The sequence below is a fragment of the Lepidochelys kempii genome, chromosome 7 (assembly GCF_965140265.1).
Source record: "Lepidochelys kempii isolate rLepKem1 chromosome 7, rLepKem1.hap2, whole genome shotgun sequence".
Taxonomy (NCBI): domain Eukaryota; kingdom Metazoa; phylum Chordata; order Testudines; family Cheloniidae; genus Lepidochelys; species Lepidochelys kempii.
In genome coordinates, this window is record NC_133262.1 from 93,649,635 (window position 1) to 93,676,737 (window position 27,103).

The 27,103-nt window shown below is 42.8% G+C and overlaps 1 protein-coding gene across 1 annotated transcript; it reads right to left on the reverse strand.

Moving 5' to 3' along the window:
• Positions 1-8,867: 8,867 nt before the first annotated feature.
• Positions 8,868-17,102, reverse strand: SLC35G1 (solute carrier family 35 member G1). Its single transcript, XM_073354937.1, has 3 exons — positions 16,799-17,102; positions 11,270-11,450; positions 8,868-10,665 (listed from the first exon to the last, which is right to left on the reverse strand). The coding sequence occupies exons 1-3, from the start codon at positions 17,037-17,039 to the stop codon at positions 9,906-9,908; spliced, it is 1,182 nt and encodes a 393-aa protein (XP_073211038.1). The 5' UTR covers positions 17,040-17,102; the 3' UTR covers positions 8,868-9,905.
• Positions 17,103-27,103: the final 10,001 nt, after the last annotated feature.

Here is a 27,103-nt window from a genome sequence, read left to right on the forward strand (position 1 = left end):
GGGTGCGGTGTGCAGGAGGGGGCTCAGGGCAAGGGGTTAGGGTGCAGGAGGGGTGAGGCGGGGGCTCAAGACAGGGGGTTAGGAGAATCAGGCCAGGGGGTTGGGGTGCAAGAGGGGGCTCAGGGCAAGGGGTTGAGGTGCAGGAGGGGTGTGGCAGGGGGTTGGGGTGCAGGAGGAGTTTGGCGTGCGGGCTCCAGCCCAATGCCGCTTACTTCCAGTGGCTCTGGGGCTAAGACAGGCTCCCGGCCTGCCCTGGCCCCGTGCCACACCCAGAAGTGACCAGCATGTCCAGCAGTGGCTTCAGGGGGTGGGGTGGGGCAAGTGGCTCCGCCGCATACTTCTCTCACCTGTGGGTACCACCCCCAAAGCTCCCTTTGGCCACAGTTCCCTGATTCATAGATCATCTAAACAAACAGAAAGCCCAAGTAAACTGTATCCCAAATTCAGCCAGAAGGGTAGGTGAACTCGAGGCACTAACGACTGATCCATCATACACAATATTCCATAAGGACAAAGTCTTACTATGACCTGAAACTAACTTAGGAGTGAATTTCAAATAAACCAGTCAATTCACTTACCTGCATTTTTTCCAAAGCCCTATGCCTCTGGCAAGGAAAGGAGACTTCATTCCCTCAACATAAGAGGAGCATTGACCTGAGCAAAACTGATCAGTAAGTCATCTAGATCGTTGCCATAACAGAATGAGTCAGAGATCAAGCTATATCCTATCAGAAGATCTCCAAGTGGATCTCTCACTGTATCCTACTCTATCACAGTTGGCACAGCTCCCTCCCCGAGATGGGGTAAGGGCTCACTCTACAAGTGCACAAGGGGCCCCAATGACAAACATTTGCAGGGCAGCTATGTGGAGTTCCATTCAGACAGTCAAGACATTATGCCTTGGTCCAACGCTCCTCTGCTGACACGTCCTTTGGGGCAGTGGTTCTACAAGGAGCTATAACACCTGCATCCTTGCACCCACCTCTTCTCTGAGTACTGCTAATGACCCATAGTGGAATACACGTAGGGACCAGAACTCAAAGAAGAAAGGGAAGTTTTTTTTTACCTTGTAACTGGAGTTCTTCAAGATGTGTGATTCCTATTGTACTCCAGTACCCACAGTCCTTCCCCTCTGCTTTGGATCATGACTAGATTCGCAATAGTGAAGGAATTGTAGAGGTGGTCAATGCACCCTGCCCATTATACCCTTGGTATGGAGTATGAGGAGAGCAAAGGGTGCAGGCGCTGACCAAAAGATACTGCTTGCAAGAATTTTCAAGTCTCAGGTGCATGGAGAGCATGCATAGCCACAGTGGAATACAGATAGAGACCATGCCTTGTAACTGGAGTTTGTAAGTAGCTTCCCTTTTTCTTGATATTTTCTCCATAGGATCCAGAAAAGGGTCTCCCCAAAAGCCAGGTTCAAGGGTAAGCAGGATTATCCACAGGACTCCTCAACCTAGAATTAGTTCCCTCCTGCCATATCTGTGACAGTGGTCACTATAGGGGTTATGCTGCATGCTCAGAGAATGGGAGGAAACAAGACACTATATGCTAAGTTATTTTTTTGGGAGGAGGGGGAAGGAGGAGCAAGTATTGGGTAGCTAAACTGATACTATTAATAATTTCCTGTTATATAATGAACCTTTTCTCTTTGTTTTCTCTTTTAATATTTCCAGAGTTCAGGAAATGCTTCTCGATAGCTGCCAAGCAAGGCTTCAGCCAGGCAGGGACATACATTACAAGCAAGACTCTCTCAAGCACAGGCTCAGGCAGTGGTTATTTTGTAATCTTCTTTAAGAACATAAGAACGGCCATACTGGGTCAGACCACAGGTCTGTCTAGCCCAGTATCTTGTCTTCCGACAGTGGCCAATGCCAGGTGCCCCAGAGGGAATGAACAGAACAGGTCATCATCGAGTGATCCATCCCATCGCCCATTCCCAGCTTCTGGCAAACAGAGGCTAGGGACACCATCCCTGCCCATCCTGGCTAATAGCCATTGATGGACCTACAAAAGCAAAACACATTGCAGGAGAAACAATGGGAAAAAAGAAAAGAATGCTGTTATAAAAGTTTACGTTAAACAATATATAGATTAAAAATAAACATTTTACAATAAAATATTTTCTTAAATGTTGCAAAAAATAAACAAATGGAAAAAACGTATAAAAATGATTTTTGATTAAAAAGTGGATGCAATTTTTTCAGTTTAAGAATTAAAGAATTTATTAGAGAGACAAGGTAGGTGAGGTTTTATTTATTTTATTGGCAGCTTGGCTGAAGGTACCAGGTGGTGGCCACTGCTAAGACCAATTGAGTACCACATTGGCTGCTCTCAGCCATGCATACAGCCAGCGAGGGGTGTGCTGAATCATTATGGGAGAGCTAATTGCATTATTGCATCTGCTACAATGCTATCACTGCAATGGTATATATAGCAATGGATGTAACACAGCCTAGCCTTGCTCAAAGCAAGTGCATAACATTGTGTGAACTTTTGTGCACTGTGTTAAGCATGTGATATGTATTATCAGCATTCTGGGAAACTGTAAATGACTAACACTAAACTGCTCTAGTGAAGACGAGCCTAATGTGCAATTCTGCAATTTTAAACACGATCCAGGAGCACTATACTGAAATTAACATGTTCAGGGGTTATATCTGAATAAAATTCATGTAGCTTTTGTGTGGTATTGGACAAGGCTGGCATTTGAACACTGTGGCCTGTCTTCCAAATTTTCCATGGAGATAAGAAATGGAAAGGGACACTTGGATCACAAAATATTAAGTGGTTTCTAGGTTGATTCAGGATACCGATAAAGCATCAGGAGTGTTTCTATTTTGCCTGAACTGGCTCAGCCCTTCCTCAGATTAGGTCAGCTGTAAAATTCCGATTGAGAGAAAACTAGTACTATAATTATAAACATCTAGTTATTTAAATGTATTCATTTTAAAGATGGTGTTCTTATGAGAAATAACTTCAACTTAAATCTGTAAAGTTTCCATTATATCAATTGCCAGCAGAGCTACTCTACCATGGCAAGTTACTTCCTTTCCCCACTTTAAAAGTTGTTCTAAACTTTACTGACCATATTAAGTGCTATTTTTAACAAAACAGGATGAACTTCATAATGGGTAGATTATGAAGGTTGATGTGGTGCAAAGGTAAATATAACCCAAGTATATTGCTTGTGTTAGGCACGGATATCTGTAGGCCTTACCATCATTTTAACAGGCAAAAAGGGTGTTTTTCAATTCAAGGGTTAATTTTAACAGGGCTTTAAATTGTGTTTAAATGAAGGCTAACATGTCTGAAGTCACGTTAGCTGTCTGTGTTTTAGCCTGGGGGAAGCCTGCACAAAAACATGGCCAGCTAACATAACTTAAAATGTTTTACCCTGGATCTTAACCTTAATTTTTCCCCTTGTGTGTATGTTATGATCACATTTTTTCCGTATCACTTCTGTCTCCCAGTACATAATAGGCTCACTCTGGGGATGAGTCAGGGTTGTGTCATGAAGGAGGCTGTTGTCTGTAGGAGCACTGCCTCATTTGTTGCAGAAGCTGGAAAGTGAATGAAGCAAGGGACTGCTGGAAGAGAAAGGATGCTCTCATGGTTAAGACACTTAAATGCTGCTCTGGAGCACTGATATCCCTGCCTCTGTCACAAAGTTCCTATGTGATGCTGGGCACAGCACTTAAACAAAATTTTTTACAGGTGGTCATTTAGGCTGTCTACACTACCACGGTAAGACTACCTACGCTACACAACTCCAGCTATGTGAATAATGTAGCTGGAGTCAACATACCTTAGGTCGAGTTACCGTGGGGCCTACACTGCAGAGTGTGTGTGCGCGTCTTATCTTACTCTTCTCTTTGAGGGTAGAGTACAAGGGTCAACTGGAGAGTGATCTGCACTTGATTTGGCAGGTCTTCACTAGACCAGCTAAATTGATGGCTGGTGGATCAATCTCAGAGTGTTGATCCCTGCCCTAATTGTGTAGACCTGCCCTAATTGTGTGTTCCTCATTTTCTGAGTGCTTGACTTGAGACTCTGGGGTCTAAATTGCACTCACAGCTACAATTGAAGTCAATGGGAGCTCTAACTGAACACAGAGTGCTACATAATGCTAATTACTTTGAAAATCAGGTTCTAGTCATCTGAAACTGGGCACCCAAAATTAGTTGATCCATTTGACTTTAAATCTGTGCCTCAGCTCCTCATCTGTAAAATGAGGACAATAGTATCCCCTGAACTCACAGCAGCATTGTGAAGATAATTCATTCATGTTTGTGAAGTACTTGAATACTACAATGATGAGCACCATAGAAAAACCCAGGCAGAAATTAAAAATTCTGCCTTCAGAGCAGGATTTGAATATTGTGCAGTAGATAAGGCCTAAAGTCACATATTGAACAGCTGCCCGTTAATTCAGTACCATTGGTCCTGTGTACTAGATGAAGCTAAGATCCTGTGAGGGGAAAAATAGTTGTGATTATGTAATTACAGACTGTATTATAATACATACCACAGGATGACCTGATTAAACACTCAAAAGTTAGGAAATGCCAAGATCAAAGTTTTCACAGAAAACCTTAATTCTAGCATTTCCTAACTTTTGAGTAGACGACTTAATCTTAATGTTCTTTTAACAGTTGGTGTAATATTTGTATACACTGCTCAGTGAGTTGGTTCCACAGTATAAAAAAAAGTCTGCAGCAGTGCTGCTACAGACTTCAGCAATGGGTATCTGTGTATAGATGCACAGGTAGCACACAGGAACCTATAGTCAGGTTGCTGCATGCAAGTTGTTTTATGTATTGGCGCAATTAATTATGGAAGCTTAGCCAATATTTGTCCACCAGTTTCTTAGAATAGGTGAAGCATGGATTAGGACCACAAGGGACTCAGTGTAATCAGGCCCTGATTCACAAAATTTAAAAAGAAAATCAGAAGCAGAAAAATTAGATTTGATTTTCACAAATGCTGAGAACTCAGTTTCCATTGATTTCAACTAGAGATGTAGGTGCTCAACACCTTTAAAAATTAGGTCCACAGATTCTGGTTGATCAGCTGTTCTTTGTTAAAGATTATGTTTAGAATTGTTCTATTAACCAAATGAAAACCAAAACTTGCTTATTCTTATTCATTTTATTAACAGTTATGAAATATAAACCTTTTATGAAAATGTTAACATTTCAGGATATAGGAATTAAAATCATCTTTCAAAAATATACCAGTAGATACCAAAAAACAGTAACTTCTACAAAACATACGATTTCACATACATTTAACTACGTAATAGAGACTCTTCAATTAGTGCTAGAGGTATCTGATTTTTACCCCATTTTTTGTGAAACTGTACCTCACGTAGTATATAAAATTACCCACTCTAATAAACTGTATGAGTGACAATACAATATGGCCTGTATACTGAGGTATATCCAACCCCAGAATCCCCTCCCCAGCTGCAGGCTCACAGAGGCACCACACTCCTCTTTGGACATGCTGACGGTCAAGAGACTGAACTCTCTTGATAGCAGCTATGTAATGCCCAAAATAATCAATGTTGCGCTCTTGCTGCCAACATTGGCAACCCTGCCACCTACTCGAGTCCATAATTGCATCCAATTCTGCTTATGGGACCGATGCTGAATAGTGGAGTCCCAATCCTGGAGCTGGGAAACAGATTCTCCCGGCTGACTAAATGCCAGTCAGCAAAGGGAGAAATTTTGAAGAGACTGACTAGTTAGAAATTAACATTTCCCTAGAAGACAGCTCCTGAATGAAGCTCAACAAGAGATTTCTTCCCTCCAAATGGTGATCAAGAGTGGTAAGGCCCATCTCTTCACAACATGCAATCAGAGGAAGAAGCTTCTATCTATTGGAGAACAATATTTGAGCATTTGGAAGTGGGAAAATATAATTCCAATTTAAGGTTTGACAGCAAAAAGCACAATTGGCTTGGACCCACACCACTCACCAATGGTGCTATACTAGGGGTTACTCAAACGCTATTGGTGCAGTAACTCCCAAAGCCTGTGCAGCACCAGGATAATAGGAGGAAAGAGAACCAGACGCTGGACAGGTAATTTAGTATGTGGGGATTTCAGTTACATATATATCCTGTTTCTCCCCCATGCACATTCTTAAATCCCTGGTGCAGAAGTTGGATTTTCTTTAGGGCTTTTCAGAACCAAATAAACCCTGGACATGTTGACCTGCTGTACAGTCGCCATATGAAGACTTTTGGGCCACAAGCCTGGAGTATAATTCAGGCAAATAAGGCTCTAAGGTTGTAAAGTCCCACTGAAGTCATGGCAGCTGATTTCACTGGATTTTTGCCTACTAAAATAGCATATGTTCCGGTCAATGCACCAGTAAAAATTTAGTCTTTTGACCCTGCATTTTTGTGCAGGACAACATTTATAATGTTTTTTTATTTAGGAGCTACTGAAATCAGTGGTTACAAGTGTCCCATTGATTTTAATAGACCTTTTTATAATAAAAATTGTATGCAGTAATAGTGCATAATATTCCATAGAAAAAAATTCCTAAGAAATACAGTACATTTGTCCAATTTCATAAAAATGGTTTAAAAGACACTAAAAGATGTTAAACATTAATGCCATGTTTCTGATTTAGAGGTTGGAAAAATAGCACCTGAAATCCTGAGAAATTTGTTGCTCTATAATTCAAAAATGCCTTTCCAGAATAAGATTATTTTCTTGGGGTGGGGATGGGGGGTAGAGAGGGGAGGTGAAAGGAAAAAAAAAAAAGACTTGGGCCAGAAAAGTTACCTGACAACTCAATTTCAATCTGATATAGTTTTAAAATCTGCAATGTAAGCTCCTGAAAAGCAGATATTTGAATGCCCAGTATAACTTATTAAAAGAGAAGCATTTTCACCAGCTACTGCATTTTAAGGCAGTTATTTTAGCCATTTCATAACTATTTTCTTCAAAAATGTCCAAATTTAACTTTTTAGCTATAGTTTAAGAAAAAAAGCATCTGAAATTGGTTTCAAAAATTTTTGAGGTGCTTCAAAAACCATACAATACTTAAAATGATTTACACTACTAAAAATGAATCTGGAAAGACAAGTTGTAGATGCCTAAAATCATGCTTTATAAACAGAACAAATAAATATATCAGCATTGCTGTATATCACTATACTCAAGGTCTTCCTCTCCATATTGTTTGAGCAACCATCATCTAAAAAGTTTTTTAAATCCAAATGAAGGCATTGCCCTTTTTAAAGAGCAAAAAGTGTTATAAAAGAAATTTGCTTAACTCAATTTATAAAGAAAGTAACACAATATAAGCCGTATCTTGCAAGATAGTGAATGCCTGCAACTCCCACTGATTTCATTGGAAGATGCAGGTACCCAGATATTCAACACCTTGCATCATCAGGCCCTAAAACATCAACAAATTTGTAGTTCAAACAGACCACAAAACCAAGTTTATTGTTTTCCTTCTTTCTATACACGCAATATTGTGAGAAAGTTTGGGAATAATGAGTGTGAACGGTCATGGAGAACCCCAAAGAAATCACAGTTTTGGACAAAAAAAATCACTTTGCCAGTTTGCTAACAGATGTTTGTTTTAAAAAGGATTAATAAAAATTTCAGTTTTAAGACTGACTTGCTATATCTCATTTACCATAGACAGTAAATTACACTTAAGGTGAAGGTTTGAAGAAGAAAACTTGAGAAAAAGATTTGTTCCAAAGTTACTAAACCAATAAACTGTCTATTTCAGACCTGCATATTTTCTATACTTAAGTAAATATTCATATATAATAAGACAACAAAACCTCTCTTCAGTAATTCAGGCTACTAAATCATATGCATCAATTTATAATAATTCAGGGACAATGTAGGATTCAAACATTTTCAACATAATTTCTAAAAAAGACAACCCTCCATAATACTTATGACTCTGTATTGTTGAAACTGGATCATTGTTATATTTTCATATTTTTTATTAAGTTTCCTTAATTCCTTTCCCTAGAGTTTTGATCTTGACATCAACAAAAGCAGCCTCAAACCCACAGCATATATTCTGAGGCAATCTTACACAAATATGGCTCATTTTTTCTAGAAGCATCCTAAAGCACTTTACTAGTGTTATACATGCAGGAATCACTTCACCCAAACCACTGCAGAGTGGAGTGCAACAGTTTTAACAATTTATCTCATGAAAGTGATGGTACATGTATAAATATCTGTGCATCAAGATAAGACTATATCCATTATTTTATGTCAGTTTCCACACACAGGATGTATTCTTGGGTTACGACTATAAAAGATCTTCCTCTTTCAGGAAAGAAGAGGAAACAATGTAATTGCCTGAAAAACTCCACAGGGAACAGTGTAAAGGGTCTCAGCAAAGTAAAAATTAAATTAATCTTAAAACTCAATTGGACTGAGACCCACCAGTACATCACAATCCATTCTGGGAAACCACTATGTATTATAGTGAACTTCTTTTCCTGCCCATAAAACTGGGAAACTGGACTCTATATTGTAATATTACCGTAGTCATTGCTATCAAAACAGTCTTCAAACATTAAAAATGACATGTGAGGAGTGCAGGGTACATTTTGTACATTCTCCACTATGACGCTGGCTAACCAGTGCTGTTTGTGGAATCTCTAAATACCTTTCATTAGCTAGTGACAAGAAGAAAAGGGAGGTTTTACAATAAAACATTAAACATAACTGCAGCCAAGAAAAGTGCAACTTTTTTTTCCACAAAAATACTTTACACAAAGTATTAAACAAAATTGCTGAACAGCATTTTGAGTAATCTAAATTAAATACCTAAAAAAATACAAATAAAATATTTTTTGCATAGAATTAAGGATAGTGCAACACAGCATAACATTTTGTAGCATAAGAAATGGTCTACTCACAAAGGGCTATATTAACAACCATTTTCTTTAATCACTGAAATTGTAGCAACTAAAGAAGTAGTAAATCAATGTGACGTGGTCTATTGGGAAAGTCACTTTAAATTAAAAAAGTTAACTGACATAATGTTACATGTTAAGCCACTGAAAATAGTTTTCAGATTTACTTTGGCATTATCAGCCCTGCTCTCTTTTGATAATCAGAAAAACAAAAGAATTTTCAAAAATAATAATACAGAAGATTAAAGAGCATATGTTTATTTAGAACCCAATTAAGAAAAATCCCTACATATCCAGCTTCTGTTTTCTGCAGAGATTTTTGGAGGCTGCCACATGTATCAGCCTTGCATGCCTGTTGTACAGAAGCTGTATTATTTTGTTGTTTCTTTTTGCTGAATGGGGCCCTAACTGCTTGAAGTGTATTCATGAAACTATGTCACTGAGCACTTCTAAGATTAAAAATAGAAAATTTGAGTAGAGTTAAGAAAAAATAATTAGACTTCACTGCCTTGCTCCTATTCTATTCAGTTATACCTGTAGTAAGAGAATGCAAACTACTACCTTAGAATGGTAGACTAACTCCCACTTTAGAGATGGGTAAGTGACTATACAAGGTGTAAGAAATGGAGAATCAGGCCCAAAAATTTAAAGAAACAACACTAGTTTGTGGGAAAGAGAAAAAAAACTTCTGAATACAGTTACTGCCTGTTTAAGATAGCAATCAGGAAACAGAGACAGCAAGATCTGTGAAAATACACCAATGCCTTCCTCAGTATGACACTGAGTAGCACATGCTGAACCAGCTAGTTAAAACATCTGCTATGCTGCTTGAAAGTCAGCCGACTCCTCCTCTTGGGGACAATTTGGTAACAGAGAGTTAAATAAATGAAATATTTTAAATAAATAAAATATATCTTACTATAAAATATATTTTCCCAAGATTATGATGGTTATCTTTGTTTCTGTGATGAAAGTGTCTGACTTGCTAGATTTCATTTTCTTTAGCCTTTTTTGAATTCTGTTGCCACTTACGAATGGCTGTTCCAGAGCTACTGGCTACTACACAAAGGGCACCACCCACCGTCCACCAAGTTGGCAGATGATTGAGGAAAAGAATCTGTAAGATAAAAGCGAACACCACATCCATGGTTTTCATTATGGCAACAGGACCAGCCTTCTCTATCTGTAATGCTTTTGTGAGAAATATCTGACCCCCCAACCCCAACAGTCCAATTAATATTAGGAGAAATCTATCTGTACCACAATATGGTAAAGTCCATTCATCTATTACAAACAGTGCTACAATGCATACAATTAATCCAATTACTGCATAATACCAAATGGACAAAAAATAATGCACAGATTTTCCCATCTTTCTTAATATAACAAAAGTTGAAGCTGTTGATACTGCACTTATGACAGCAGCTATTGTTCCTTTAAGATGATTTGTATAGCTTCCTTCAATCCCTATAATATTGGATCCAAACAGAAAAGGCGGTCTTGCAATAAGAACCACTCCAGTGATCGTAAAGAGGGTAAAAAGAAGATCCCAAAGGCTGTATTTCTCCTTGAGAAATATCCAGGCTAACAATGATGTAAAAACTGGACTGCTGAAAGTTATAACAGTGGCATCAGCTAGAGGCATTACTTGGAAAGCATAGTAGAGAAGAATCATTGCACCAGAGCCAAGGAATCCTCGAAAGAAAAGAAAAACTCGTTTACCTTTTGGTCCCAAAAACCCTGTTCTGAAAATTAAAAAGAAAAACAAAGATATAATCACATTGATCTCATAGCCTGATGATTCATAATCAAACATTTAATTTCACTACATTCATACCCTCAAATGAGGGACTTTTTATCATGAAACTGTCAGAATACCTTAATTTGGCTCTCTGCAGAGATTTTTTTTTGGGATTACTGTAACACCCAGAAGCCTCCATCAGAATCAAGATCCCATTGTACTAGGTAGGCATTGTTGTACTGCTTGCAAAATAACTCCATAGAAAATATAAAGAGAAATCCTACTAATGACTTTCTATTTTTAAGGATAATATCTCAGAGTTTCAGTGACGTATTTTTGGAATAATCCCTTCTTCTACTGCTCAGAGGCTCAAAATATTTCAGAGATGTTTTCTGAATCTCAATGTCATTAAGAAAACAATGCTATTTATTTAGTGAGAAGTTACAAATGTTTCTTGAGACATTTCTCTTCTTCAATTAAATCCTGAATTAAAATAATACTTGCAGTCAGATTTACTTTCCAATTTCATTAATGATAGCTGTGGATATATTATTACCTACAGAACATTAGGTACCTCACAAGATTTTGTATTTAGACACAATACCTACTTGTAGTATATTAAACCAGGAAGAACAAATGCCATTTGGAAAACACATCGAAATGCACTGATTTCCACTGAATGTACATCTTCAATTTTTTTAAGAAACAAAGAAGCCACTGAGAAAAGGAAGGCAGACAATATAGTATAAAACAAGCCAAGTCCTGGGCAGGTGAATTTCTTCTTTGTTCCTGCAACAGATAATAAATTCCAGTTAGTAACTAACAGTAATTTACCTAATAGTAGGTTTTTCAGTTGTATTTGAAATTATGATTGTCCATACGATGTAGTTATATGGGGAGTCGGGGGAAGCAGCAAGGGGTGGGAAGGCAAAAGAAACAAGAGAAAACTACCACTTTTATTCATTGTAAGTACATTCCAAGCCCCTTATTAATATTTTCTTAGATCTCATGTATAGGAGGTGAAATTCAATACATAATGGCATTACACTCTTACAAATCACATTTTATTTGTCAGCTTAGGTGGTTTACATTTTTGGTTAATATCAAAATATTTGATTGTAATTTGAGAAATTCATTGCATCTGTGGTCCCCAAACTGTGGTGCAGACCCTTCTAGGAGGGTACGGGGGAACATTCAGGAGGGCATGGCAAGACCCAGGCCAGCCCCCACAGGGGGGTGGGGGAGAACCACCCTGCCCTGCTCTGCCCCCAGGCGCAGCCCCAGCCCGACCAGGACTCTGCTCCCAGCCCCGCCCCCACCTCAATCCCCAGCGTAGCTCCACTCCCAGCTCCGGCCCCAGCCCCACACCTCAGCCCCCAGCTGTGGCCCTGCTCCTGGCCCCCTTAACCCTTGTCGGGGTGGGTGGGGGGGAGTGAAGGGGGAGAGGCACCATGTGAAAAGTTTGGGGACCACTGGATTACATGCATCAGGTTTCTTTCTGACCACTGCTCTAGGTTTGAGGCTTAGAAAATATAACTGTGAAAGTGTACTGGCTCCTGCCAGGTCATGAAACACTGAACCTTAAGGCATATATGTCACCTTACTTCATTAAAATTCCAAAGACAAAAATCTTTGTTTAAAAAGCCAGTTAAGGTTGCTAAATGACAACAGTTACCTATCACACCATCTAAAAAACCTAAACACTTAAAATCAAGGAAATGATTCATTACGTATAACATGAATCTTACATCGTTTACATAAACAAGTACAAAGAAATGCATATTTCATCATAACACAACCCCCTTAAATCTATTCTATGGATTTCTGGAGTTTTGGGGGTTTACCAATATTTTCTTGTAACAGATACTAAAATGGAAATATTTTTAACTAAAATAATTTTAAATTTGGTCAAGTGTTCAATCATCATGGTCTTGTTAAACAGTCCTTGCATCTTTGCCAGTTCTATAGACACAGGAGTTTCATCCCTGAATTCATCTGATTCCATCTTCCAGTTTCCCCCCCATAAGAAGGTCCCTAACTCTGCTTCTTTGCTGGTCTTGAGGCTCCCTGATACTTCAGGCACCCTTCAGTGACATTTTCCTCCCTCTTCCTGGTCCCCCTCTATGTCCCCCAGTGATTCACAAAATGGCAAAAGGGGTGAAGATGAACTGCTGATGACCTGCAACATGCCTCCAGAGAAAACAAAATCTCTTTGCAAAATAAGATGAACACTCTACTCACTGAACCGTTAACTGAAGGAAAGTTAGAATCTCAAGGGTACAATATTAGCAAGGAGTTCTCATGTCATTAGAAGGGGGAAAATGATTGTACATATAAAAAAAGCATAATATTTTATGGTGACCCTAACTTGTATGCCACCACATAAAGATAATAAATGGAACAGCCACTCTCTAAAGCAGTTAGTTGTGATGAAAGATGGCTCCCCTTAGATAATGGGGGAGGCAGGGAGGCTGACAGATCTCACAGAGGGAGCACAAGGAATGACGTGACAGGACACAGCAGAAAGTTGCCTAGCAAGCAACCAAGAATCAAAATAGGGATTTGTTATATTTAATTAAGAAAGATTGTTCACAACCCACTTCGACCCTCCTTGGAATCACGACTCGAAGGTTAAGAAACTGCTCTATACCATCTAAAAGATGAGATTCCAGGCTGGCCTAATGTTTTATGACATTGGGTCCAGCTTTAACAGTTCTTAAGATAGCAGACATTAAAATCAGCTTGGAATGGAAGTGGGCTAGTGGGAACAGGGAAGGCAAATGATTACCAAAATGATGTCACTTTAAGGTTCAAAATCTCACACCACACTAGAGTGGGAAATTAATGACATTTCCAGTTGATTGCAACATTTGTTTTAGCTCTAGTAGCTCATAAGAAAGCAGTCCTTAAATCTGTCACTCATCTTCTATGCTATTCTGGCACTAGCCTAGAATTTTTAGCAATTGAAGACTAGTGTAAATTTTAATCCCTGAATACTATAATTGTCCCCATTGTGCAAGTAAGTCAGTCTCTTTTTCTCTCTCTCTCTCTCTCACACACACACACACACTTTAAAATTATTGCCTGAGATATTACAGTAAGGAGACTCAGTGACCTACAGCTGAAAGAGGAGATCCAAACCCATGCTGGTCCAGGGAGGGAAGCACAAAAACAGAAAATCAAATTCATATTTCCTGCATGGTAGCCTGTTTGACTTCTACTATTTGTAGTAATCTACCAAAAAAATGGGACCCCTGAAGTGGATAGCGAATCAAATTAAAGCAAGAGCAAGAGCTCCCACATCTAGTATAAGCTTATGATTTGAAGAAAAAGAAAATTTTCTGAGAACTCTTAGCTTTAGTAATTTAGCCAGTGTACTATGCATGTCTGAAAAACGTACTCCTCCATTATGACCTAACACTGGACTGTCAGAAAAATAAAAAGATATCAGAGAACACTAGAACTGAAAACAGTGGTATCTCAGATTACCAAAGCAAGAATTTACAACATAAAACAGTGCTTCTCAATACACTACTACTGTACTAATACAATTAAATAAGACCCTCCCTCCCCACGAGAATTAAAGTTGCTCAAGTTTATTTTCTTTCAAAGAACATACCAAGAAGAAAGTACGGTAAAGCAACATTCCTACCCAACTCAATGGAAGTCTGCAAATATTAACCTTTATCACCATGACACTCAACCACTCCAACAAACATGCATTCAGTTCAAAAATATCATTGCCTAGCAGCTCAAAAAGCTCTGAGAACAGGGAAAAGAAAGCTTTAAATGACACCTGAGCTTTCGCTACTAGATGCGTAAACATTTAAACAGAGCAGGTGTTACAGCAGCTTCTTATAGTTTCCCTAGTTCCGTTTCCTAATCAGTTCCACTCTCCAGTCCCTTAGACAACCTCCACCCCTTGTTTTAAGCTCTAGACAGGTACCTCCTGACTCCTGCCCCACTCAGTTTTCTTCTTGTAAACTACGAGCATTTACATTTAACATGTCTAAGTTTCATATGTGTAATTGTTATACTTGCAAAATATATACAAATAAAAATGTTTAGTTTGCAAAACAAAATGGAGTGGGCAGCTGAGAGATGGCAAGAGAAGGTAAAGGACATTGACCAAGAATGCTCTCCAAGTCCAGAAGAAGAGCTCCTAACCTTCATGTCTTAGGATGCTCACAAGAGAGGAATTATCTGGCAGACCTCAGGAAAGCTGCAGGAATAAGTTTGTGTCTGTGGACTTCCCAAATTCCAGGAGACAAGCTCTGGACATGGACCCTTGTTTATAAGACAGCTCAGTCAGTGAGGAACCCATCTACAGTACTCACATGCTTAAAGTTAAAGCACTTGCATAAGTCTTTGCAGGATCATGGCTAGAGCCCCATGTTTTTCACAATTGCAAAATAAAATGAAAAACAAAAAATGTATAAAATTAAATGAAAAATTCCCCACATTGATGGCTCCTGCCCCACAGGGCTGGGCCCAACTCCCTGCTCTTGGCATGGGATTGCAGCACCACTCAGGTTTGGCCAGGCTGCCCTTTGACAATCATGATGGGGTGGAGGGTGGGGATTTGAGTGAGTGGCACTGTGACCCATGGGCAGACTGCAGTGCCCTCAGTGAGAAACTGGGTGAATCTGCAGAGCAGGGTAAGTAGTGCAGCATCTCCCATCCCCACAGGGGGTAGGACCCAGCCAACCCATACGAATTAAATGAAAAAGCACAAAAATATAAAAATATAAAAAAAACCCAAGAATTTCATGTGGCTCTAATAAAAATAACCAACTATAAAATATAAAAAATGACCTCAGACTATCAGAGAAAATAAAGTGAAGTAAAATATCTGTATTACCAATGAAGCCTCATAGTGGAGGCCTCATAAGTATGTGGATTTCCCCTCATATTTCTTCATTATAAGCAGAATACGGTTCAGAAAATATTGCTCACATGGCCAAAGTTCATTGTCCGTTATCTCTTAGTCATTTTCATTTACTCGGAACTGGCACACAAAGTTTACAATCCAAGAACAAATGCCCTCTGCACAGGTTTTCCCCACAAGATAAGCTCGAGGAAGCCAATCTCAGTGCTTGGTAAAAGAAAAGCAGAGACTTTGATGTAAGGGGTAAGGCAAGTTCAGTCTTGTTAAATAACCACTAAGCTAGGAACCAGGAACTTCAGGACTTTCTCAGTCTTCTGGACACTCACTCACGTGGCCTTGGGCAGGAGAGGTCACTGAAGCTTTGTGTCCACTTGTTTCCCAGTATGTAAAATAGACCGTGATATTTCTGTACCTCTGCAGAATGCTGTGCGGTCTTGTTGGGAGAGGATCCTAAAGCCCTTTAAACATGAAGTTATATAGTGCTAAGGATAGTTAGGATGGTGAATCCAAGCAATCTGGGCTTCACTTCTCTATACTTGTACCTTTAATGAATTAAGGTGGTTTTAACCTGGGGGGAATGGGACAAACAAAAGAGCATGAAGGGAACACAGTAGCAGCTGTGTTAGTCTGTATTCGCAAAAAGAACAGGCGTACTAGTGGCACCTTAGAGACTAACCAATTTCTTTGAGCATAAGCTTTCCTGAGCTACAGCTCACTTCATCAGAATGCATGAAAGCTCATGCTCAAATAAATTGGTTAGTCTCTGAGGTGCCACAAGTCCTCCTTTTCTTGAAGGGAACAGGAGACCGAGGGCAAAATGTCCAAACGCGGGTAGCTACGTGTCCTGATTCACACCCGCCGCGTGTCAGGGGGTTGTGGTTGCCCAACACCGTGGAAAGCCGACGTTAGGCCGCTGCCCAGCGCGCCAGCGGACGAGTGAGCTCTGAGCGCGCAGGGCTCGCTGGCCGTTAGCCCACGCGAAGGCGGGGGCAGACCGCGGCCATGCTGCCCCTCAGAGACCCGCACGGTCCCTGGAGACAGCGGATCGCGCCCCCATCTGCCTGGCGCCCTCAGGGGAGCGGCCCCAGGAGCACAGCTTGCGCCCAGTCACCGTGTTGGATGTACCCTGGTGCCCGCTTCCTCCGCCTGGCAGTGTCCCCCCGAGGGGCGGGGAGCCCACGCCGCAGGGCAGGGCAGGGCAGGGCAGGCCACGGCTCCCCTCCCCCGCCGGCCGGGCTTCCCTCCTCACCGGGCGTCTTCCGTGCCCACGGGAGCCTGCAGCGCGGCCGGGATGAGCCTGAGCAGCAGCTACAGCCACCGCCTCCGGGCTCCTGGGCGCCCGCCGCCTCCATGGCGCCCGCCTGGCACGGGGGGTGCTGCCCCGCGCCCCCCGCATCCTCCTCCTCCTCCTCGCTCCGCGGCGGCGCCGGCTCCCGTCCTCCTACGGGGGGAGCCGCAGCAGCACCGCCGCTGCCCAGGTGCCGCACCATGGGGCCGGCTGGGAGCTCCTGCTGGCTCTGCACGCTGATGCCGGCCAGCCGGCTCGCACCCGGCTTCCTGCGCACGCGGTGGCCCCGCCCAGGTACCGCCCCCTGGGCTGGGGCTTGCTGCAGCCTGCGGAAGGCTTGTGTTTGCCCCAGCCCTGTCACGGCTTGAAGGGTCGGCCGCCGGCGCCCAGCCTCCAAAGGGCTCCCTCCCCGTCAGATACCTAACCCTCGCCTGGCCTCAGCCGGGGAGCGACCCCTGTCCCTTGGTATCCTAACTCCGCATCGCCGCTCCTCGCCGATCTCTCCCCCGGAGGCCGGGCCCCACAACTCGGGCTGCGCGGCAGAGGTTCCGCTGGCGGTAGTTAAAGTGGATTGAACAGGAGGGGGCGCGCTCTCCTCCCCAGCCACAGAAGGGAGGGAGCTGCCTGAGGAGGCAATGCCGCGCTTCCCCCGCTCTCCCTTAGGTTCACCCTGGTGTGCTGCTGCGGGTCTGTCAGCGCCTTGTGTGTGGGCTTCTGTTTAGCTGCATCCCTGCTGCTGCTGGCGCAGAGGCCTTAGCTGGCCGCTAGGGTGACCACGTCCATTTCAAGGACATAAAGCAAAACTTTGAAAAATGAGGCAAAGCTTATTTTTGAAAAAAGAAAAGGAGTACTTGTGGCACCTTAGAGACTAACCAATTTATTTGCGCATGAGCTTTCCTGAGCTACCGCTCCCTTCATCCGATGCATACCGTGGAAACTGCAGCAGACATTATATACACACAGAGATCATGAAACAATACCTCCTCCCACCCCACTGTCCTGCTGGTAATAGCATATCTAAAGTGATCATCAAGTTGGGCTTTTTCACCCTCCACCCCCGCACACACAAACTCACTCTCCTGCAGCGGCCCAGGCAGCAACATGACAGCTGAGAGTCTGCACAAACGTTTCATTGAGATAATAGTTTAGCTTTCACTTGGTCTTTCTCATTCTGCCATTGTCACTGTGCAAAATCTATCAGGGACCAACTAATCCAGTTTCTAGGTATTTGTGCTCCTAACTTCCATGGAAATCAATGGAAGTTAGAAGCCTAAATACCTTTGTGGATCTGGGCCTTTGAGACAGACCTTTTTTCGCTCTGTCCTCCCCCTTCTCCTTTTCCAAGAGCAATTCATGTTCAAGGAAGCTTATGAACACCCATCTAGCAGCAGAACATAAAGCCACATCCTGAGCCACTAAATAACCCAAGAAACCAGAATAAATCATAGGTTGAAACACTGCAAATCAATCTGTGGCAACTGATAGACAACGGAGAGGATTGTCATCTATGGAGCATGACACAAAAAGGTGCAAGTGGGAAAAGCATTAAGCTAATTTTTTAAAGGACATATTCACCACCAACCAGTATCGGAACTCCAGTGCAACATCAAGCACCCCTACAGCAGTGGGATCTTCCATTCCCACTTTGGCAGAACTCCAGGCAATTTAGGCCTGATTTTGAGATGGGCACCCAGTGGATTTAAATGAGAGCTGCAGGTGCTTGACATTTCTTATAATCTAGCTATATGGCCCTGATTCAAAGCAGAAACCTGCAACCCAATCCAAACCCAGTGGGGCTGCCGCTCAACTACAAGTGTCAGGCTTCAGTTGGAAAACAACCTCTGGGTTCGAGTCGGCTCTCCTACTTCTGCCTGTGTGTACTGCAGAATGAAATGTGTCAACGAGTCATGGAGCCTCTCACTCTGCAGCACACACAGCACAGCTGAGGGCAATGGCCAGCAGGCACAGGACTCGCAGAAGCCATAGGTGCTGGAACTAGAGGTGTGGCGGGTGATTCCACATCACCTAGCTTGAAGTGATTTTCATTATAATACAGGGTTTACAATTTGGTTCAATGGCTCTCAACACCCCCACAATAAAAAATTGTTCCAGCACCTCCGGCAGCAGCCAATGCACACACCCACTGCTGCGCTAAACCAGCAGGCATGGGAATGGTGATGGCACTGACTCAGGTTCAGGGTGAAGGGTTGGGTCGAAAATGACTTGGTTGGATGAGCTTGGGTCTGGTTTAGATCTAGGTCCAGGCTTCAAAATTAGGCTCGAGCAGATCTCTAATTTAAAGCCTTTTGAAATGCATGTTAAGACAGCCATTGAGTTCACCAGGCTTTGGATCAGACCCATATGTCTAGTGACTCATTTTATTCTGCTCTCAACCCCAGTATCATTAGACATCCTCACTATGGAGATCTCTACACATCATATACAGATATAGTAGAATCCCGTTAATTTGAGCCTCCATTATCTGGCTTTTTCCATTAACCAAGCAACTAGGACATCTGTTAGCCTGAAATTAACAACCCAAAGCCAGTGGTGCTGACTCTGAGAGACCTGATTGAAAGAGAAGCCCTGGATTTCTAATTATGTATGTTCAAGAGGTGCTGCTCCTGCAAAAAGGAAACACTGTAGCCCTTCAGGAAACATGGTAGTGTTTACTTAACAAGCAAGGGCTTTAATGCTGAAGAGCACGATTGCAAGATTACATGACTCTCAATGACAGGTTTCAGAGTAACAGCTGTATTAGTCTGTATTCGCAAAAAGAAAAAGAGTACTTGTGACACCTTAGAGACTAACAAATTTATTTGAGCATAAGCTTTCGTGAGCTACAGCTCACTTCATCGGATGCTCTCAATGGGGAGGGTGGGGAAAGCAACCTAAGCTTGACTCCAGGTCCGGAAGTGGCTGATCTCTTCTGTGGCCGCTAGACTGGAGCTGCAGCCTCACACTTTCTTAATCCTGAAAGGTAAGTAAAGAAAGCTCTTTGTTATCTGATTTTTTGATTATCCGATCTGGCTCTAGTCCCAGTTAGATCGGAGTTCACCAGAATCTCATTGTAATCTGTTCTAAAGTGTTTTACTTAAGTGCTGATTTCAAACTGTGCTCATTAAATAAAAATGTATTTCCTTCAGCTCAGGTGTGTGCATCTTTCCATGTGTGATACTGTGTGCCTCATCTCATCTCCTGTCTACAAGCCCCATATTTACAAAAGTTAATGTGAATAGAAATGTTTTCATGGCTTTTTTATTTAAAAAAAGTTAAGACTTTTTAGTGTGGTGGTGGAGGTATTTAACCATTCTCACGCAGTGTGTAAATTTAACCTCCACCAGTGTGCTAGAGCATGAGAATCAGAAAGTGAAACACATTAGAATCAAAAGTAAAATGGAGCAACTTCTATGACAATCAGGGTGCAGACAAACCAAGGGGGCAACGGGGGGGTCTGGACACTAAGGTGACCGGATGTTCCAACATTTGGGGCTTTATCTCAAGGATCTTATTACCCCCACACACTTCACTGTCCCAATTTTTCACACTTGCTATCTGGTCACCTATGAACCCCCAAAGAATAAGCAATTGATCAACTGGTTGTATACAATGTTATTGTGTATAAAAATATGTAAAGTAAGGTCTTTTATGAATGCTTGTAATGTTCTGAACTTGATGGTCATTATCACATATGTACCCAGTGTTTACGAATTTATGTATTTGTATAGATATAAAACAGTGCTTATAATTTGTGCTGCAATAGTCAAGCTCCACCGCATAACAGGAAGGTGGCCAAATGAGCCAGGCAGGGAGGGGCTGCCTCCGCAATCAAATGAGACTAACTCCAAGCACCTAGCATTATACAACCCAGGAAAAGACAAATGATGGACCATTAAAGTTAATGAAAGACACTGATACAGAAAAGAAACCCCATGTCTCGAAAAACTAAGGCTAGGTCTACACTACAGACCTATCTCAATATAACTATATCATTCAGAGGTATGAAAAATCCACACCTCCGAGCTACACAGTTATTCTGACCTAGGCACCCCCCCCTCCACGTAGATAGTGCTATGTCAACAGCAGAGCTTCTCCCACTGACACAGCTACTGCCTCTTGGGGAGGTGATTTAACAATGCTGATGGGAGATACTCTCCCATTGGCACAGGAGCATCTTCACGTAAGCAGTGCAGCAGCTGCCGGTGCACCATTGTAAGTGTAGAGCTGCTCTAAGAAAAGAGAGAGTTCCCCCTCTCTAAATAACCATGAGTCATTATGCAAGGAGAATGAGGGGGGAAAGGAGAAAAAATCATTTTAAAGGAAGTTTGTGGCTGAGGTTTTTTATCCAGAAAAAACGGGACAGTCTCAGCAGCAGGGATCTGTCTATGAATGCTGGATCCGCTCCCCAGGGCTAGGTCCATCATTTGAGACACAAATTAATTTATAGAAGTGCCAGAGTTAGTACCAAATACTGCACTGTAGGAGGAGATTCAAGGAAATATGCTCTCTGCCCCAACTCCCTGGGTTCATTTTGAACAGGAGCATCTCAGGGCAGTGTTTGTTTACGCCAAGATATAGAAAGCATTCTATTTGATGCTGGTCAAGTTCCCAGTAAAACTGCCAGACTTGTCTCATGTCAAAAGCTTCCAAAGTCTATTTGTAAAACACAGCCCTCTCTGAAGAGGGGGAACATTTCCAGAATGTTAGGGCAGTGCAGCTGCCCAAAGTAACCAGCAGTCAAATATAATTTGCAGGCAGGGTGACCCAGATAGGAAAGACATGTAGATGTATGAAATATGTATTACAAGTCAGCTTTATATGCAACCTTTCAAGTTTATATAAAGCCTTGTCTACACTAGAGAAACATATTGTTCTAAGAAGTGATTGCCCTCAGCACATTACCACCTTGATCACAACCCCCCTGAAATATCTTGGTGTTGACTCTCTACTAGTGGTCACTCGTCAGCTCCCTGACCTCCAGTCACTAAGGCCTGGCAGGGGCCTACTCTAACTTCCACCACTGGTGTAATTTCCAGAGCAAAGTGATCTTAGTAGATGAAATAATCTCTCCTGCAGCACAGCCCTGCAAACTTTCACCACAACAGCGGCCACCTTGGATTTCCTTACACCAAACTGCTTTCCATATGGCTATTAGCAACTGGGGGTAGCCATCTTTCACAGTGCTAGCACCACCATCTTTTCACAGAAAGCATGACTCATCCTGTTGGTTTGCAGTTGCAGTTTTAGGTCAGGCTCAACATGAATTCCAGGAAATTTTACTTCTCCATCTAGAATTTCTGCAGTCACTGCTTATCACCGTAGGTCTTGAAGACAAAATGTCACCAACAGTCTGTCACCTAGATACAGACCCAGCTACTTCACTAAGTAAAACTTCTCCACAAGTACAGTAGAGTCATCTCCTTTCTTGGTAACTATGTCTGCTTAACTGCTTGGTGAGTTCCTGGTCTCAGTCCCTGGCTCTCTAAGGATACTACCTCAGACTCCTTGTAGTGGCTTCTCAAAAATTCCAACATATATTTTACCCTTATCCAACAGAAAACTTTCTTGCTGAGTGTAAGCAGGGAATGGTCCCGCTATTGTGGGGAACTTTCCTGGCTTCTGCACTATCCCGGTGAAATGGGCTAGCGGCAGGATCTGAGTCCTCACTCCCACTTCCTTTACCCAGAGGCTTCCCTGCCCTCGAGGACTCCCCTTCCACTCTCCTGTCTGGCAGAGTCCTTGTAACCCCAACAAGGCTGGGCCCAAGATTCCTGGGGGGCTTAACCCCAAACTTGGCTGTGGTCACCTAGGACAGAGACTAGGGTGTCCCCAATCCAGGGTAATCTCTCTGCACTGGACACTTCCCTGACCCACTTCCCTGATCATTACATACAATTGAAACAAATTCAATTTATTTAATCAGCAATTAATTTAAAAAGGAATAAGGAAAAATGGGAAAGGTTAAAGGAAAACACAATACCCCGCTCTGTGGCAGGGAACATTACAAACAGTGTCTCTGGAATGTCAGGGCAGTTCACAGTCTGTTCCTTGTAGGTCTCAGGCTTTCTTCTCAGGCCCTGGCTGTGCTGCAGGGATGCTGTGGGTTGGACACTTGCTCTGGTGGTGGCCACACACTTCCAGGCTTTGGGTAGTGGGACCTTTCTTCCCAGCGTCAGCCCCCCATTGGGTTAAGATCCCCCTCCCAGTTTGTCCTGCAAGGACCCTTGGATGGTGGTATCTTTCTGCACTGGGCCCTTTGCCCAGGGCCCCCCCTTGGCTGGCCCCAGTTGCTCACCACACCCTGCTCCAGACTGCTCCAGCTCCAGCCCCAGCTCCACTCTGTCTCAGCACTGAGGCTGCTGCTCTGCCTCCAGCCCCCTGGGCTGCTTCTCTGGCCCCTCTGGCTTGGTGGTTGCAGCCCCGATCCCAGGACAGGGTCTACTCTCCATGGGCTGTGTGTCTGGTTCCCTTGGCTCTGGTTGCTCCAGCTCTCCCCGCAGCACAGGTCTGCTCTGTGGGCTGCTTCTGTGACTCTGCTCCCAGCAGTGACCTGCTTCCTGGGCTGCTTTTCTGGCCCCTCTGGATCTGGCACGGCTCTGCTCCTCAGCTCAGCTTGGGCCCCTGCTTTCTCCTTAGCTTGGCCCCATTCTGTCTGACCCAGGCAATTCCAGCTCACATGGAGGATGAGACCTACCCTGGCCTCCTGAACTCCCTGATTAGCCTGCCCACCCTCTTAATCAGGCTGACCTGGAGCATTGGCCTCTTCCCATTGATCCTGGGGACTGTCAGTCTCAGGGTCCTGATTTGCCATCGACCTTTCCCCCTTTTAGTACTGGGAGCTAGCCAACCAAAACACCCCCACTGAATGTCAGTAAGGGGACAAGAGTCCCCTTACATGAGCATTCCTCCTGACCTCCATGGTCAGAAAATGGCACAGGCAATAAAGGAATTTTTCTATGGGATTGTGGGAGTTTGTCCTCTGTTCCCACAGTTGACTTGGGCACCAGGCCTTTTGAAATCCCCTACATACCACTGCTTCTGGGAGTTGTAACATGAACTGTGGGATAGGTACCCAGACAGCACTGAAAGTGGTTTAGAACAGCACTTAGGTGGAAGCATGGCAAAACTGCAAGGCTTACTAAACTTATTCAGTATGGCTAATGTTGATGCAATGAACTATTTGTTCTTAAACTGGTACATTTTAACAGGCTTCATTGGAAACAATTTAGTTCTTTATCGTAGACACAGATATACTGGGAGGTGCTTTCACAATTGTATAAGTGAGTGATACATGTTTTATCAAAGTTAGATTTCACTATAAGTGTGATAATGTATGTTATGAAATATTTCATTAAGGCTGATAGCCAATGTTAAAGGGTCTTTAAAATTAAATAGTTTTCTTAACATTTCTTGTCTCTTGTCATTAACACCTGAGATTATTCAAGTCAAATTTTAAAAGTCTAATGTACTTTTTACTCTGTACACTGCTGGGTTTTTTGTTTTTTGTTTGTTTTTTTTGCATTTAATTTTATTTCAGAATTAAGACAGACAAGTCAGTTTTACTTACTCATTCTCATGTGCTAGCACAATGTTTGGTTCCTGTCAGGACCAGGCCATAGGCCATTTGATCTACTGGTCAGAGCAGAAGCCAGGCAGAGTCAAATACCAGGAGGTCAGAGTCTGAGACAGGCCAGAGGGCAAACCAGAAGTCAGGTGGCAGTTAGGCAAGACCAGGTTACCCAGAGAGCAGGGTCAGGCAGTAGGAGCAGGTAGTGCAAGTGAAGCAGTCCAACATACAGGGAAACAGTTATATAGACAACTTCCTGGTCCTCTGCTTGGTTTAAATATAAGCTGAGAACGAATCAGGATCCCCAGTGTTCTGCCAGTCAGAGGTTAGGGCTGAACTCCTCTGTCAGAGTTCTATTCACATTTTGCATCCCCTCACCACGTGGCTAGCCCCTTCCCCTTCCCCGTGGCTAACAGTGGGGAACATTTCTGTTCAGCCACAGGCAAACAGCCCAGCAGGAACGGACACCTCTGAATGTCCCCTTAAGAAAAGCACCCTATTTCAACCAGGTGACCATGAATGATATCACTCTCCTGAGGATAACACAGAGAGATAAAGAACGGATGTTGTTTGAACGCCAGCAAACATACACTGCAATGCCTTGTTCTACAGTGATTCCTGACTACGTGCTACTGGCCTGACATGTTAAAGTGCCCTACCATGGTGAACGGAATAAGGTTGCCCTCCCCAGTCACCTTTTGCAAAGGCTTTGGGAGTACATCCAGGAGAGCCGCAAATGCCATGGCAAATTCATCATTAAACATGCTTGCTTTTAAACCGTGTATACTATTTTAAAAGGTACACTCACCAGAGGTCCCTTCTCTGCCTGGTCCAGGAGGCAGCCTTGGGTGGGTTTGGGGGGTACTGGCTCCAGGACCAGGGTGAGAAACAGTTCCTGGCTGTTGGGAAAACCGGTTTCTCCACTTGCTTGCTGTGAGCTATCTACAACTTCATCATCATCATCTTCCTCGTCCCCAAAACCTGTTTCCATGATGCCTTCATCTCCACTGAAGGAGTCAAACAACATGGCTGGGGTAGCGGTGGCTAAACCCCCTAAAATGGCATGCAGCTCATCATAGAAGTGGCATGTTTTGGGCTCTGACCCGGAGCGGCTGTTTGCCTCTCTGGTTTTCTGGTAGGCTTGCCTCAGCTCCTTAAGTTTCATGTGGCACTGCTTCGGGTCCCTGTTATGGCCTCTGTCCTTCATGCCCTGGGAGATTTTGACAAATGTTTTGGCGTTTCAAAAACTGGAACGGAGTTCTGATAGCACAGATTTCTCTCCCCATACAGCAATCAGATCCCGTACCTCCCGTTCGGTCCATGCTGGAGCTCTTTTGTGATTCTGGGACTCCATCATGGTCACCTCTGCTGATGAGCACTGCATGGTCACCTCTGCTGATGTGCTCTGCACTCACCTGCAGCTTGCCACGCTGACCAAACAGGAAATTGAAATTCAAAAGTTCGCAGGCCTTTTCCTGTCTACCTGGCCAGTGCATCTGAGTTGAGAGTGCTGTCCAGAGCGGTCACAATGGAGCACTCTGGGACAGCTCCCGGAGGCCAATACTGTCTAATTGCGTCCACAGTACCCCAAATTCGACCCAGCAAGGCCGATTTCAGCGCTTATCCCCTTGTCGGGGATGGAGTAAGGAAATTGATTTTAAGAGCCCTTTAAGTCAAAAAAAGGGCTTTATCGTGTGGACGGGTGCAAGGTTAAATCGATTTAACGCTGCTAAATTCGACCTCAACTCCTAGTGTAGACCAGGGCCCTGCGTGATGTAATTAAGCCAACTTAATTTTTTAGTGTCGACAAGGCCTGAATATGTTTCCCAGACCTGAAGAAGAGCTCTATGTAAGCTTGAAAGCTTGTCTCTCTCACCCACAGAAGTTGTCCAATAAAAGATATTTACCTCATCCACCTTATCTCTCTAATTAGCCAGGTTGGAATTTCTTATTCTTTATATGAATTAGAACTGGAAATCAATGTCTAAATTGGAGCTGTGACTGGTGGAAAAATCTGCTGTATCATCCGGATCTTTTGACAGTCAGTCATCTTTGGGGGAAAATAGATGTGGAGGATGTATAGAAATTAGATAATCTTGCCTCTATTTACATAAAAAAGCTAACTTTATAAATTCAAGTGGTACTCACTACACCAAAGTAAAAGCAATTTAGTGCTGACAATAGCACATTGCGATCATAAGAGGAAATGATGTGTGTGACATCTGGACCTACAGAGGCTAGAATGAATAAAAGAAGTACAGTGGCAGTAACTGATGACAGCTCAGATAATCCTGCTTTCCATGAGGCCCTGTAACACTGTTCATGTAATGCAATGAATTCATAAATGTATAAACCTCCTAGGATCACTAGATTCAGTGTACATTCTTAAGGTTATTGCTACTAGTTACTTAGGTCTCTACATTTTGAATGCTAACTTCAGCATAGCAACCAGATAGGCTACAGCAACATGTGGATAATGTAGAATGTGGATAATTCTCCTTTCTGGCAAATGAAATGTGGCAGGTGTTTACTGTTGTTGTTTGTTTGTTGATTGTTTAATCTGACTGAATATATCTTAGCTCTTGCTCTATTTAAGGATTTTCCAGGAAAGCAACAAATAATTTTTTCTACTTTGGCAATTTGGATTTAGCGTCACCCAGCAACCGTCCTCTCTCCTTGTTTAATTGTACTGGGGTCAT

Excerpts from the sequence above, each read along its gene's own strand:
- SLC35G1 (XM_073354937.1), bottom strand. The coding sequence starts at position 17,039 with ATGGTGCGGCACCTGGGCAGCGGCGGTGCTGCTGCGGCTCCCCCCGTA. Across the intron at positions 11,451-16,798 it reads GTGGGCACGGAAGACGCCCG|GAACAAAGAAGAAATTCACC; the intron begins GTGAGGAGGGAA and ends TATCTGTTGCAG. Across the intron at positions 10,666-11,269 it reads CCTGGTTTAATATACTACAA|AACAGGGTTTTTGGGACCAA; the intron begins GTAGGTATTGTG and ends TTTAATTTTCAG.